The sequence below is a fragment of the Buceros rhinoceros genome, unplaced genomic scaffold, assembly GCF_000710305.1.
Source record: "Buceros rhinoceros silvestris isolate BGI_N320 unplaced genomic scaffold, ASM71030v1 scaffold11372, whole genome shotgun sequence".
NCBI lineage: Eukaryota > Metazoa > Chordata > Aves > Bucerotiformes > Bucerotidae > Buceros > Buceros rhinoceros.
Window position 1 is genome coordinate 26,005 of NW_010399521.1, and position 12,958 is coordinate 38,962.

General features: G+C 37.1%; 1 protein-coding gene across 1 annotated transcript in view; it reads left to right on the plus strand.

The window, feature by feature from the left end:
* FAF1 (Fas (TNFRSF6) associated factor 1) overlaps nucleotides 1-12,958 on the plus strand; it is a 165,751-nt gene that overhangs the window by 25,849 nt on the left and 126,944 nt on the right. The window contains exons 3-4 of the mRNA XM_010131516.1: nucleotides 8,569-8,615; nucleotides 11,499-11,707. Of these exons, the coding sequence (XP_010129818.1) occupies nucleotides 8,569-8,615; nucleotides 11,499-11,707 (256 nt within the window). The remainder of the gene's footprint in view (nucleotides 1-8,568; nucleotides 8,616-11,498; nucleotides 11,708-12,958) is intronic.

Consider the following 12,958-nt stretch of genomic DNA (forward strand, 5'->3'; position numbering starts at 1 on the left):
TCCTGCTGATATAGAGTTTCAGCTTGGATAGATACTGATCCACGAAACCTGTTCATCTTATTTCTTTTCATTATGGTAGGAAAAGACATCCAGGTATAAATTTATTATTGAGATTGCACTTCGTTTTGAGAATTATGGCGTGACAATATAAAATTAAAAGAACAGTGCAAAACATGGGTTTTGTTCCCAGGATTATAGAAGTACGTCTGACTGTTGAAAGGCTTCCTAGCGCATTTCGGCATGTTGTAGGAGCTACAGGAAAAAGTTTGCTGAAGCCACCAAAGAAGTAGGGAGAAATGGGAAACCACATCTAGGGTGCTAATTGTAAACTATTTCAACGCGTGCTCTCTTGCTGATGAAGTGAATCATCTGTATGAATATATTCATGTGGCATTTTTTGATGAAATGTTAATTTTTTGCTTTATTAGCAATTCTATTGTTCAGCAGCTTTTCATGAAGTATATTTGTTGTAAAGAAAGCAAGCTGAAATAAAGCAGAATGCATAGAAGACATTTCATTGTAGTTCAATTACAGCTTTTGGTTAAATTTTAACCACGATGGGGACAAATGTTGGCATTCTCTGAAAACTTTGTGGGTGTAACTTCACGTCCAGGACTTGGAAATACTTTGAGACTTGCAAAGCTGGGGAAACGCCAGCGAGTATAACACAAGCTACAGGAAAAGGCTGACTCGTTTCTTTGCCTTGAACAGCCTGCCAAAGATAACAAAGGTAGAGGTTGCTTCTGTTACTACTGGGACACAATCAGTAATTTTTAAATTTAAATATTATTGCCTTCGTTTCAAAATCCAAACCAAATAATACTTTTTATAACTTAAAACTCATCGCAGACATTACTTGTTAAAGTAATGGTTTCAAAGTAGCTGTGTATGCAGGAAGGTGATAGGATATCTTGTTTGTAAAAAGCCTTGGGTCTAAAATAACTGGTATTTCTGCAGAAGGTTTTATGGAATTTCTTGTTTAGAATAGCACATCACAGACTTGCCTGTTACAGGCAAGATTTCATGGTTGCAGAAAACTGCACAAAAGCCATGTTCTTCTGCTTGGGAATCTCATAATACAATCTCAATGTCTTGGGGCAGAAAGAAGTGATTGTGTTATGGCTGATTTCAGTATATCTTTATTTTATTAACCCAGATTGACTGCAGTATTTGATGAATACTTACGGTATGTTTTTGTCAGCATCAGTTAGTAAAACTTCTGCTCTTCACTCCCAAATTTTGTTTTTTATTGTTGTAACTGATCCCAAGAAAAGTCTAGGCATAGTCGTACTTTTTTCCCAGTTTCCTGAAATCACAGTATCAACAGCTAGAACAAATGTTTTGGCATGTCTGCACCTGGCATTACCTGTTATTATCAGTTCTGTTGGAAATAAAAGCCCAAATTATTATTTGCCAACCCAAAATTAGTAGGGGAGCATTGTTTCAAAACAGTTACTGTTCTGACTGAAACGTATGCACATAGCAGAACCCTGCAAATCCGTTTCTTTATAAGAAATACTTCTGTGCTCAAAAGGAACTAATAAATCTTTGCACTTCTCCTGTTTTGCTTTGCTGTTGCATATAAAAGTATGTTCCTTCGTCATGCAGATTTATAGTGCAGAAGCAATTTAAAATTCACTTTTGCTTTTTTGGTCCTTTCATGCATGTTCTGTCTCACTAATGCTTTCATTTATCCCTTCTCATTTAATTGTTTGGTTTTCCTCTCTGGATACTGATTGTTCAGTTTGGGGGTTTGTTTCCTCATTTTATTTTAAGCTCCCCGTTGTACAAAGCATTTTGAGTTTTATAATCTATTTATTTTGTTTGAATACCAAATGAAGTAATGGATTTTAAACCTTTAGAATAAGCAATTTATCATGTGAAAGCATCAAAATTAGAGCAAGAATATTGTATTTCTGGGGGAATACCACATTTAGCCCGAATTAGGAGTAGAATTAATTGGAATGGAATTACAACTGTAAACAGAGTAGTAAAAATGACCTTTTTCATGTTGTGGAAATATATAATAAAACACAAGAGCTAAGAAATAATTTTGCTATTGTATTATAGATTGCTTAATGGGGCCTTTTAGTATAATTCATTACACTTTAAGCTTTTATAAAAATACATTTGTTTGAATTCAACAACTCTTGAGTGATCCTCAAGCAGGATGGATTGATAACACAAAGGAATACTGGCTGATATCTCCAGAATATAACGGTATATCTTTTTAATCTACAGAGCCTAAAACCACACTGCATTCATCTTGGGTGTCACCTATAGCAAGGTTTTGTGTGTAGATTGTAGTGTTATATTCACTTGTGTAATCAGACTGAGAAATAAATCTAAGATTAAATGCTGGAAGGGTCAGTCAGATATTAAAATGGGTTCTATTTGTTTTGTAGTGTCAAACAACAAAACAACTGTTTTTTGGTTATATTTCAACATAAAGTCCTAAAAGCAGCTAGCGCCCCTTTCTATAAGACAGGGAGCTGTGTTCACTTCTGCTAATGTAGAAAACAGCATGGGTAAACTTTCTAAATTGTTCGAGAGAAGTATTTTTATATCTAGAAGACTTTAAATATATAATAGGAAGAAATTATATTTCTATTATATAGAGCAGGAAAGACACAAAATGCAGAATTTTTTTTTAAATTACCAGATATTTAAAAGAAAAGTATGTGTAAAATCTGAGTTGTAGCATTTGGGGAAGAATGTAGGTTTTTGAAAGTCATAATAAATGAATGCTTTCATCAAAGAAAGCTTTTGCTGGATTTCATAGAAATAATTAAATATGTGGGTTTTGAGGCTATTATATTCAGTGGAATACAGCAAAAAAATGATTATGACTAGAAATCTGAATGTGTCAGACCCACAGAGAATAGGGGGGTTAGGAGAAAATGCCCCATGAGCAAGTTGCTCCATTGTATTTCCCTGTGACTTTCTGAAGCAGTTGATACTGCTTTGACATCTTTGGATTTCGGGTTAGATCATCTCCTGTGGCAGTTCCTGTCACCCTCTGTCTCTGTCTCATTTGTGTATTGTGTTTATTTAATGGAAACCTGAATTTTCAGCTGAACAAATGTAAAGCTCTGTGTGGGCTTTAAGTAGGCTGAAGTGGTCTTACTCGCTGAATTCGGTCAAACCTGAAAATAGGCTTTTAAAATTCTGTGTGAGCCAATTCATTCATAAACTAAATTGTCCTGGTTGTGTTAAGCTGATACGGTTATTTACCTCAATGAAACCCATGCAGCTTTCACATGTGCATGGTATTTACATCTCTCAAGCCTCTTCTTCTGAAAGGGTTGTTCTTCTAGCATCATGCTGCCCGAACTTGCTTTCTTCTTCTGCTTAGAGATGTGGTTTTTAATACCCTGTTTTGGAAAGCTGATGGTATGTTGTGCTTTGTAACGCTGCTGCCTCCTTTGAGAGCACACGTAGAATCAGTCTTGAGGAGAAAAGACAACACAGAAAGAACCGTGCCTCGACTGTACCACCCAAGGAGACCTTCCGCTGTGCTTTTTGCAACTGGACTTGCCTGTCCTGCATTGGCCTTTGCAGCCATCAGCGCGCTTGCAGTAAGCGTGAGTAAAGCCCTTCCCAAATCTTCGTCCGCGAAGCCAAGCCATGATGATGATGAGAGATGTGGTTTTTAATATCCTGTTTTGGAAAGCTGATGGTATGTTGTGCTTTGTAAAATTCTTGTTCTTTATTGGGGTAGAGGTTTGAATGGGGACAGTTTCAACGGATCTGTATCTAGGGTAGCATCTGTATAGTCAAAGCTGTTGTGTGATATGGAGATGGGAAAGGAGAGGGAATAAGAGGTGGCCATCAGGAGGATCTTCTCCCACCTCACCCACTGCAAAAGCTTTTAACTGCCTGGGTCTGCTTTTAACTCCAAAGATAATTCATCTAAACATCACTCTTGAATTCCGGAAATGTAAAACCTACCTCCCATCTGTAGTTCACGGAGAGGAAGGCATTCCCTGCCTCATTTGGATATACAACCAATATGTGTCAACTGCTGCTTTTGAATAATATGACTGGCAAATCCAGTCCATCTTCAAACTTGGTGATAATCACCGAGTGTTTTAAACTTTAATGTTTGTGCTCTCTCAACCAGCACAGTTCATTCATCATTATTCATAGGACCCTCATCCTCCTGGGATGAGAGTCAATGTAAGATGTGCTTAATTGCTTTTAAACGGTTAGTGCTATGATTATCTGATTTTGAGAGAGGTCATCAACATTGTTGCTTCATGAGATTATTAAGAAATGGTGGTTCGTGGTTTTCTAACTAACACTGTTTTGTACTTAGGAAAGATGGTCACATTTAGTCAGAACTGACCTAATCTATCTCAGTTAGTATTTCCTTGATGGGGAGCTTTACATTTCAGTCTGTTTCACCAAGTTCTTGGGGCACTTAAATAATTTCACAAGGTTTGTGGAATACTGCAGAGTTTCTGGGTTTCCCAAACTATTAATGAATTTGGTAACCTTTCATTAACCCTCCTGCTTTATTGTTTCCTATGTTTGCAGAATACAAAAGTTGGATTTGATATATTTTGATACTGTAATTTGGAAGCTTGCTGCTGAAACAAACAGCAAAAAAACTATTGTTACCTTAACCTTTGTAATTGGCACTCATCAGTCAAGTTTTATATCATATTCCTGCCTTCCCATTCATTTTAATGAACAAGAATCTCAATAGTGTTTATCAACATATCTTGTGGTTTTGGATGATGGAGGAACAGAGCGTGAAGTTATTTTGGGATGTCAATCTGGTCCAAAGCAGGTCCAATTAGATCAGGTCATGCAGCGCTTAATTCTTAAACTGTTTCAATTCCTGGATATGTGATTGATATCTCTAAATGTATAAGTCAAGAATAACTCTATTTGGTGTACAATTTCCTCAAATAAGTTGTGGGCCTGGTAGTTATTTGTATGTTGTAATCAAAAGAATAAGTATGTCCTTGCTTCTGTTCCTTTGTTCCAAGTTGGAGGAGTGTAATGGCAGAGTTTGTGTATGGATAGCACTGAGACACACCTGAAATTCCTGGCTTTGGGAAAAATCTTACAAAACCGCTGTAATTTTCCCTTTAAGATGAGCTTCACTCTTTAAATAGCGATAGCATTACAATAGGCAAATACCTGTGGAAGCTGTGGTACCCCATCCTCAGCAGTGACTCTCGTGGATATGAGATACAGTGGGAGCGTGTAAGCATGGAGTGCTACTTCCCTGGTAGTGCTGTCAGCAACAGGTTATTGGAAGCTGAAGACATTTTCTGAGCCAAACGTGGTATCTTTATATTTAAAAACCCGTGAACGATTTAATACACCTGTTATTAAAATTGTTTCAAGGGTATTACATCTTTTTAATTGCCATATATTAGTTGCACACACTGTTTCTGATGATCAAATGATCCCTGTTTAGAAAGATTAAAAAATTTAGTATCTTTGAGTGTTTGCTTAATGATAGAGACCTGATCCTCTCTCAAAGGGGACTGACATTGGGGAAGAACAGTCCGGAACAGATCTTGTCTTAATAACTTGTTCTTTTTAAAAAAAGTATGGTGGTGTTTTTTTTTTTTTTTTTTTTTTTTTTTTTTTTTTTTTTTTTTTTTTTTTTTTTTTTTTTTTAATAGTCACAACCTATCTCTGTCTAAAGCAGATGGTTGTTCCTTTTTCTTATTTTCTTTGCAGGGTCTGCTTGTAGATGTCTTCTAAGAACATTGATATTTAATATTTATGCAGTATCTACATGTGCACTGCTACCATTTGCTATCTACATAATTTTAGTCTTCCATCTTGCTTAACAAACAGTGTCCAGACTCTTTATTTTTACAGTGTGGTTAATAGAGGTCTTTCCATCAAAAAAAGTACATAATGCTGCTGCTGTTTTTTCTTACTGCTGTGCCCCTTAAATGTCATCAAGTTTACAAAACTGGGGACGTGAACAAGTGAGTTATTTGGTTTTAAAGAAAATAGCTTGGAGCCTCTATAGTATTTAACCCTTCTAACTAGACTTAGGAAAAGTTTGAGCTGATGTAATCCTCTGAGACTGATATGAGCTTTAAGAGAAGAGTGCAAATGCCATGCTGTGTCATATTTCTTAATAGCTGGAGAGCTGCTTTTTCTCCGAGTAAAGAGAATTCTGATGCACCAGCAGATCATTTTTAGTGTAGGTCCTGTGGTGAAAAACCTCTATTTGCTCTCTCTATCCCACAGATGCAAAATAGAGGATGTTTTTCTCTTTACCTGTTTGTTAACAGGAGCAAAATATATGTTGCTGTAGAGTATGGGGGGTGTGCGCGTGTTTGTCTGTGTTTGCAAATCCAGAAAAACCCAAACAAAACCAAACCTCCCACTTTTTCGTGGAGGTTTGTTAAATGCACATGATCAAGAGCTGTGTAAAACCCAAAATGATGATAAATGAGACATGTTGTTAAGAAGAAACCACTGATTATTGCCATGTATGGTGGATAAACTCATTTAAACACTGATCTGGTAGGAAATTTTGTTTTCACTGTAGTTTGATGCAACCTCATGGGTAGTTGCTGCAGCTTTTAGATACTTGTGACCCTTTTCCTTGTCTGCTTTTTCCCTATTATTTATACAATATTTGTTTCTATGATAAATATCTTATTGAAATATCATAGTTACTTAGCTGAATTCAGCAGCAGTGCTTTTTGATTTTATGTAGCCTTAACTATTAATGAAAATTATAGAAAAATCAAGTTTATATATTCAGAGAAAAATAAACCATAGCATTTAAATCTTTATTTCATCCATTTTTTGCGTTTATTAAGCACTCAAGCTGGTTGGTTTGTTTTTTTTTTCATGTTAGTTTGTGGAAATTATATTGATAGCTGATGACTGTCCATAGTTCAGTTGCAGTATATGGCTTTGCCCACCCGGACTACCAGGGAATCTATGAGTTTCTAAATGTCAGCGCTCTCCTCTTCATCAGGGACCAGACACTCATTCCCCAGGTATTCTGGCCAGCACATCAGGTACATCTGACATACAGGAATGGCTCTTAGAAGCTGTGATAGTGGAAATGCATGAGTGGCTGCTGGAGACGAGTGGGATGCTACAAGCTCCCTTTAATCTCACTGTAAAGCCTAACAACTATGTACCTGTCAACACAATAGTGATTATGAAGATCATCAAAGAGCAGAAATAGAATTAGTCTTTCAAGGTCTGTTTTTTCTCCTCTCTAGACTGGTTTTTTAATTCCTTCTCATTCCTTGTCAAATTCCCTCGCATGCTATTCCACCTTATCTGTCCATTGCTGGGCTAGGATTAAAAGGCTGAAGTTAAGCAGAGTTCCAGCATCTTCACACCAGTGCCTTCTAACAAAGATCAGAATAAAGTTTAATCAGCTGAGGAGTAAAATATATAAACTGTCTTCACCATCTCACATGGTATCACTTTCACTGCTTCTAAAATCTGAAAATCCTAGCAATGAGGTGATTTTAGAACACCTTTTTGGTGGTATAAAGCAGTCTGGAATAAGTCGTCTTTTAAATATGGTTGAAGTGAGTCTTACTTGCTTTGTAAGTTTTCCCCTCATCCTGATTTAGGTATAATTTAAAAGTTTATGGAAAACTTCTCTAGCATCAGATGTGCTGGAAATACATTTAAACTTTCTGCAACATAGAATGGAACAATTCTGTAACAAGCGGAGAGGATGATTTTTGTCAGTAGTGGGGTTTTGGACTTGCAGCAGGGATGTGTCGTGGATATTTTACAAAGAATGCATGTTAATATGAGATAGAATTAATGAGGATGTTTTTTATAGATAACTCTGTAATTTCAAATAAACCCAAAACTGAGTGCAGCTTGCTGGTTTGTACTTTAAGTCATAGTTTGTTTATTCTGATGGTCTGGATAGGATAGGATGATACTTAACTGTGTAAACCGTGCTTTAAAAATACTTCCTTTTCTACCTGAAGATTGTTTGAACTGTGGGGCTAGTCACTTCTGTGATTCCCTGGCACATGGCTAGATGGTGTTTGTATGTGCGAGCTTGAAGATGGTCGTCTGGAAGGCGTAGGTGTGGTGGAGGCGTGTGCGCTGTTGGGCAGCTGCTTGCCCTGGCTTCAGCAATCTGTGAACCACTCAGGCTTGCAGCATGCAGTGTGTGTTCAGCTGGGTGGTTTGTGGGACTGTGCAGGTTGGATACTTCTGGAAAACAGATTTGCTGAGTCCGTGCTGTCTGGCTGCCTTGGCTTGATGGGTTTGACAGCAGTATGTTTGCTGTCTGTGTGTACAAGCATACCAAGTGTACTGAGCATGGATCATGCAGTTTATTCCCATGTATTCCACCTGGGAAATCCATCGCGCGCATATAGCAGTCCAAGCTTCATGTTCATTTTCACTTAGATAGTGTTCATTTTATGCAAGTACTTTAATGACAATATTACTTGCCAAGAATATTCACTGAATGGAGAACATTTTATGGCACATTTTAAAGCGTGCTAATCGCTGTAATAAGTATTGCAGAAGTTCTGATGTATTTTTTTGCTCTGAAGACTTGACTCAAACCTTGTTTTCTCTTTTCAGGCAGCTATAAATGGTGTAATACCGCAAGAAAATGGCATTCTACAAAGGTAAGCACAGAAGGCTGGAGGAGTACACACAGGAATGATGCTGGGTAATAGTTGTATTTTTTGTTCCTGAGTCCTAAGATGCTGATGTAAATTCTACTTTTAAAGTAGTGTTTGGAGCCACAAATTCTATTCCTGGAAAAGCTGATTAAATGTTCCATTTTCCCATACTGATGGAGGAGCAGCTTGAACGCCTATACAAATTAGTTAATTTTTATTTTTAAGTCATTGGTTGTTGGTTCATTCTGTGCAGGGTTGTCTCTTTACTCGATCTGGATTTGGGTATGTTTTCTTGGATGTCAAGAGTTTATTCTGTGGGGTTTTTTTATTGTTTGTTTGTAATTTCCTTTTCCTTATGTATTTTTAAAGGTATTGATACTCTATGGCTCCCTGTCCCCAGCTAAAAATGTTTGCATTTTTGTAGGGTTGATTGTTTTTTGGTTTTGTTTTTTAAATTGTGTTACAGGCAGCAGATACTTTGTTAGATAAAGTAGGGTTGCTCCCTTCTAAAAGTAGCTTTACTGATTTTCTTTCAGCTTCTGAATTAAATTTGGGCTTGTATACTGATGCCAGATATCTTGAAGTCACTGAAGCACGAGCTCCTAAGTGCTGATGAGGCAATTGAAAACAGCAGAACAGGAATTGAGCTACTTGAGAGAGGCAGTAAAATAGTGTTTAAAATTTTGTTTAGAAAAATATGCCATGCACTATTTTAAAAAGTTCATTTTAATGATGAAACAAGATACGTAATGTAGGTAAAGTGGTGTCTTGGCATCTCTGTCAATGCTTACTGAAGCTATAATTGAGTCAGGTTTTGGTTCAGGGTAAAGCCTTATTTGCTCAGTAAAGTTACTAGATGTTTATTTACCTGAAGGCCAACCTAGTCCATTTGAGCTCAAGTCTCGGTTGTGTTGAGCACTCTTTCTACCAGTGTTAGTAAGTCCTGATCTCAGAGTATTTATATTCAAAATACCAGAGTGTTTGGAACCCTTCAGTCAGGGGGAAGGAGCTGTGGAGTGGTTATTCCTGACTTGGATACCAGGCTGGTCCAGTGTCCGCTTACAGTCAAATCTATCTCAATTTTCTTTTTTTTTTTCTTTTTATTTTTTTTTTACTTTCCGATGGAAGTGGTTTAAAAGAAGGCTCAGAAGGCTTAGAAGCCTGGTTTTCAGATGTGGCTTATTTTACTGATGCGAGGCTTTTTATGTTACGTTAGAGGTTGCTAGTCAGATACAGAGGGTGCCTTTTGTGGTGGAATCAAATAGAATTAATACAACTGGACTTGAAGTAAGTTAATTTATTGAAAGGGAAAAATACATTTTGTTTTCTAATTTATTTGTGTTGTTTAAAAAGAAAATTAAAATCTAAGTTCTAAGAATAAGGATTCTCTTTGCGTCTTGGGTCTTTTAACAAAATGGTTATAGTACTTAATTCATAGTTGGCTGTCAGATTTAAGACAGTAACATACTAATTTTTCAAATCCTGAAAATAAGACTGTTTCCTGTACTCTTTAGAGTACCTTCTGAAGTGGGTCTTTGGCCATAGGTCTTTGAGTGTGGGTCTGGGTAGCTGGAAACTCATCCTTCTGAGTCTGCTGATGTGAAAAGCGAAGGAGCCCCTTGTTTTACAAACACAACCTGTTTTTCTTTTTTAAATGTGGAAGGCACAATGATGGGATTTGCAATAGCTTGTGTATAGTTTCTGCATTCCTGTGACATGTATGCCATCCACATTTATGCTTTCTTAAGTTCAGGCGTCCTCTAAGAGACAGATTTTACTTGCTGGAAGAAGCATTTCCATGGAGAGATCTTGTAGTATCCTCAAGAAGGGCAGAATGCAGTTTTCAGATAACTTCTGTTTAAGAATGGAAATGAGACAACTTACATCTCAGCATTTCCTAAATCCTCTTTTGCTTGGTTTCCATTCCTTCAGTGTTATGTTTTAATAGCTTGCATCCTCCATCATGATATTCTGTAACTACCCAGGACAAATAATCATCCTGGTAAGAACATCTACAAGGCAAAGCTTTTGGCTTGCCCTGTGAAGTTTCTTGCTTTCCAAATTTAATTTCAGCACATCACTGGGGTGATGAAAAAAACCTGGAGTAATGTTCCTTAAATTTTATGTTTTGTTATCTTTGTTTTCTAATCCCTCTGCTTGTGGGGAGGCTCACTGAGGAAGATTGAAGTGCCTCTGGGTAGCGAGGGTTTTGCAATTTATTCTGACCTGTATGTATCCTTGAGCCTGGTATGGACACACCTGTATATGAACGTTCAGGAGGCTTGAAGGATTTTGAACTTAAAAGGCAAGCTAAAATTCAACATTGCATTACTGTTGTACTCTAGATATTTTTTCAATAGGTACCGCCTTATCTTAATTTAGTTACCTTACGTACGTAACTTTTCATATCTGGCTTGTTTGCCACTATTTGGTATTGGAAAATACCAATCCATGTGCAGTATTTTAAGCTTTATTTCTTATTCTCATTTCTGTTTGATACCAGCCCAGTGATTTAGAAAGCTGGTTGTTACCATGGAGCCAATTTTTATATGATCACAGGAGTCCTGGAACAGGAAATAATCCTTCTTTTCAAGATAATTCTAGTATGAATTACGTAGTAAACTTTGGACTGCAATAATTGCTTAAATGCTTGTTTGTCATCTAAGCTGTTCTCCTATAGCACTTCCCAGTCCCTGGAACATTAATATTGCTAATATGAAAGTTATTTTCTAATAATTAACAAAACAATGTTTCCAGACATGACAGTGTAGTTTATTCAAGAGGTGTGTGCTGTGGACCTTAGTAAGTGAATAGTACCGTTCATTTTGCTTTGCTAACTTTTATTTAAACATATCAAGCTGTTCTCTTTATCTGCATACCTTTCAGTGAGTACGGTGGAGAGACTTTACATGGACCAGCGTATGGCCCCACAAGTCATTCTACAGCAGCTTCTTCAACTCCTTCCTCATCCTCAGCATTTCGCCATGTAGTGCCATCTAGACAAATAGTGGAAAGACAACCTCGAATGCTTGACTTCAGGGTTGAGTACAGAGACAGGAATGTGGATGTAGTACTTGAAGACAGCTCCACAGTTGGTAAGAATTTGTAAAAATGACATGAAAACTGTTGTGGTAAAATTGTTAAAACAAAAATAGACCGACCAACCAACCCCAAAAATCCAAATCCTAAAAAGCAAGGGAAAGCAAAACCTCTCAAAAAAAAAAAAAACCCCAAACCAAAACCAAAAAAATCCCCCAGAAAATGCAGCTTCCACAGCTACTAACTATTTTCAAATCTCTTTACAGCTTTAAAAAAGCAAAATTTTACTAATCCCTTGTAAAGGTTAGTGATCTATTACATACTTATTTTGAAATCTAGTTTTCTTATGAACTTGCTTCAGAAACAAAATGGAGATTACTGATTAAGTTGAGGCATGAGAATGTAATTTGGGGTAGGATTAGTGTAGATGCAATCTCCTAATGAGCGGATGATCTTGACATTTCCTTTTCGAATCTGTGCAGCATCTCTTTCTGTGCAGGATTAGGGACAAGATTAGAGGAATTCTTTCCAGTGTGAAGAACATCACTGCGTTTTTCTTTTTTTCAATTTTTACTTCACTCTTTTATGCAAATTAAGATTTCCTTTGCCAGTTGTATTGTCTTTATCCTAAACCTGATGCATTTTCTAAGTGTGTTAGAAATATGCTGTCATTAGTATTGCAGAGCATGTTGTTTTTTACGCTCTCCAAACCGTGAGTTAATTTATTTTTGCTGAGGAAGAAGGATTTTTTTATTTTTCATTCTTCCTGAAGACTCTATACAGATCAAAATAGGGAACTACACGAAGAAATAGTTGATTAAAACCATTTTCAGTGTTGCAGCCTTACATCTCTGATGTCATTTTGAAATGGAAACTTGATGCTTCTTAGTCTTTCAGAGTCGATTTGGTATAGGCTGGTGCCATCTAGTGGAGGTTGGTTTCAGTCCTTGATGGGCACTGCATGTCCTCTGCTGCACTGCACTGAGTTGCAACCATGCAAGGCAGATATAAAAGCCTGATCAAATCAGAGTTTTGCCGCTGTAGTACTTTTTTTCTTATTAACTTCTTTCAGGTGTAAGGGATTAAGCTGTAGGCAGAAGGCAGTCAGTGTAGAACTTAGATCTGTATGTGGCATATAAAGATAGAGGGCAGCCTGGTGTTTAAATTCCTGAGAGAATGAGCAAGGCAGATAGTAGAATTTCAACCGTGGACTTCAGGAAAGAAGATTTTTGGGTTTTTTCAGAGGTCTGCTTGGCAGGATCCCATGAGAGACTGCCCTGGAGGGCAAAGGGGCCCAAGTGAGCTGG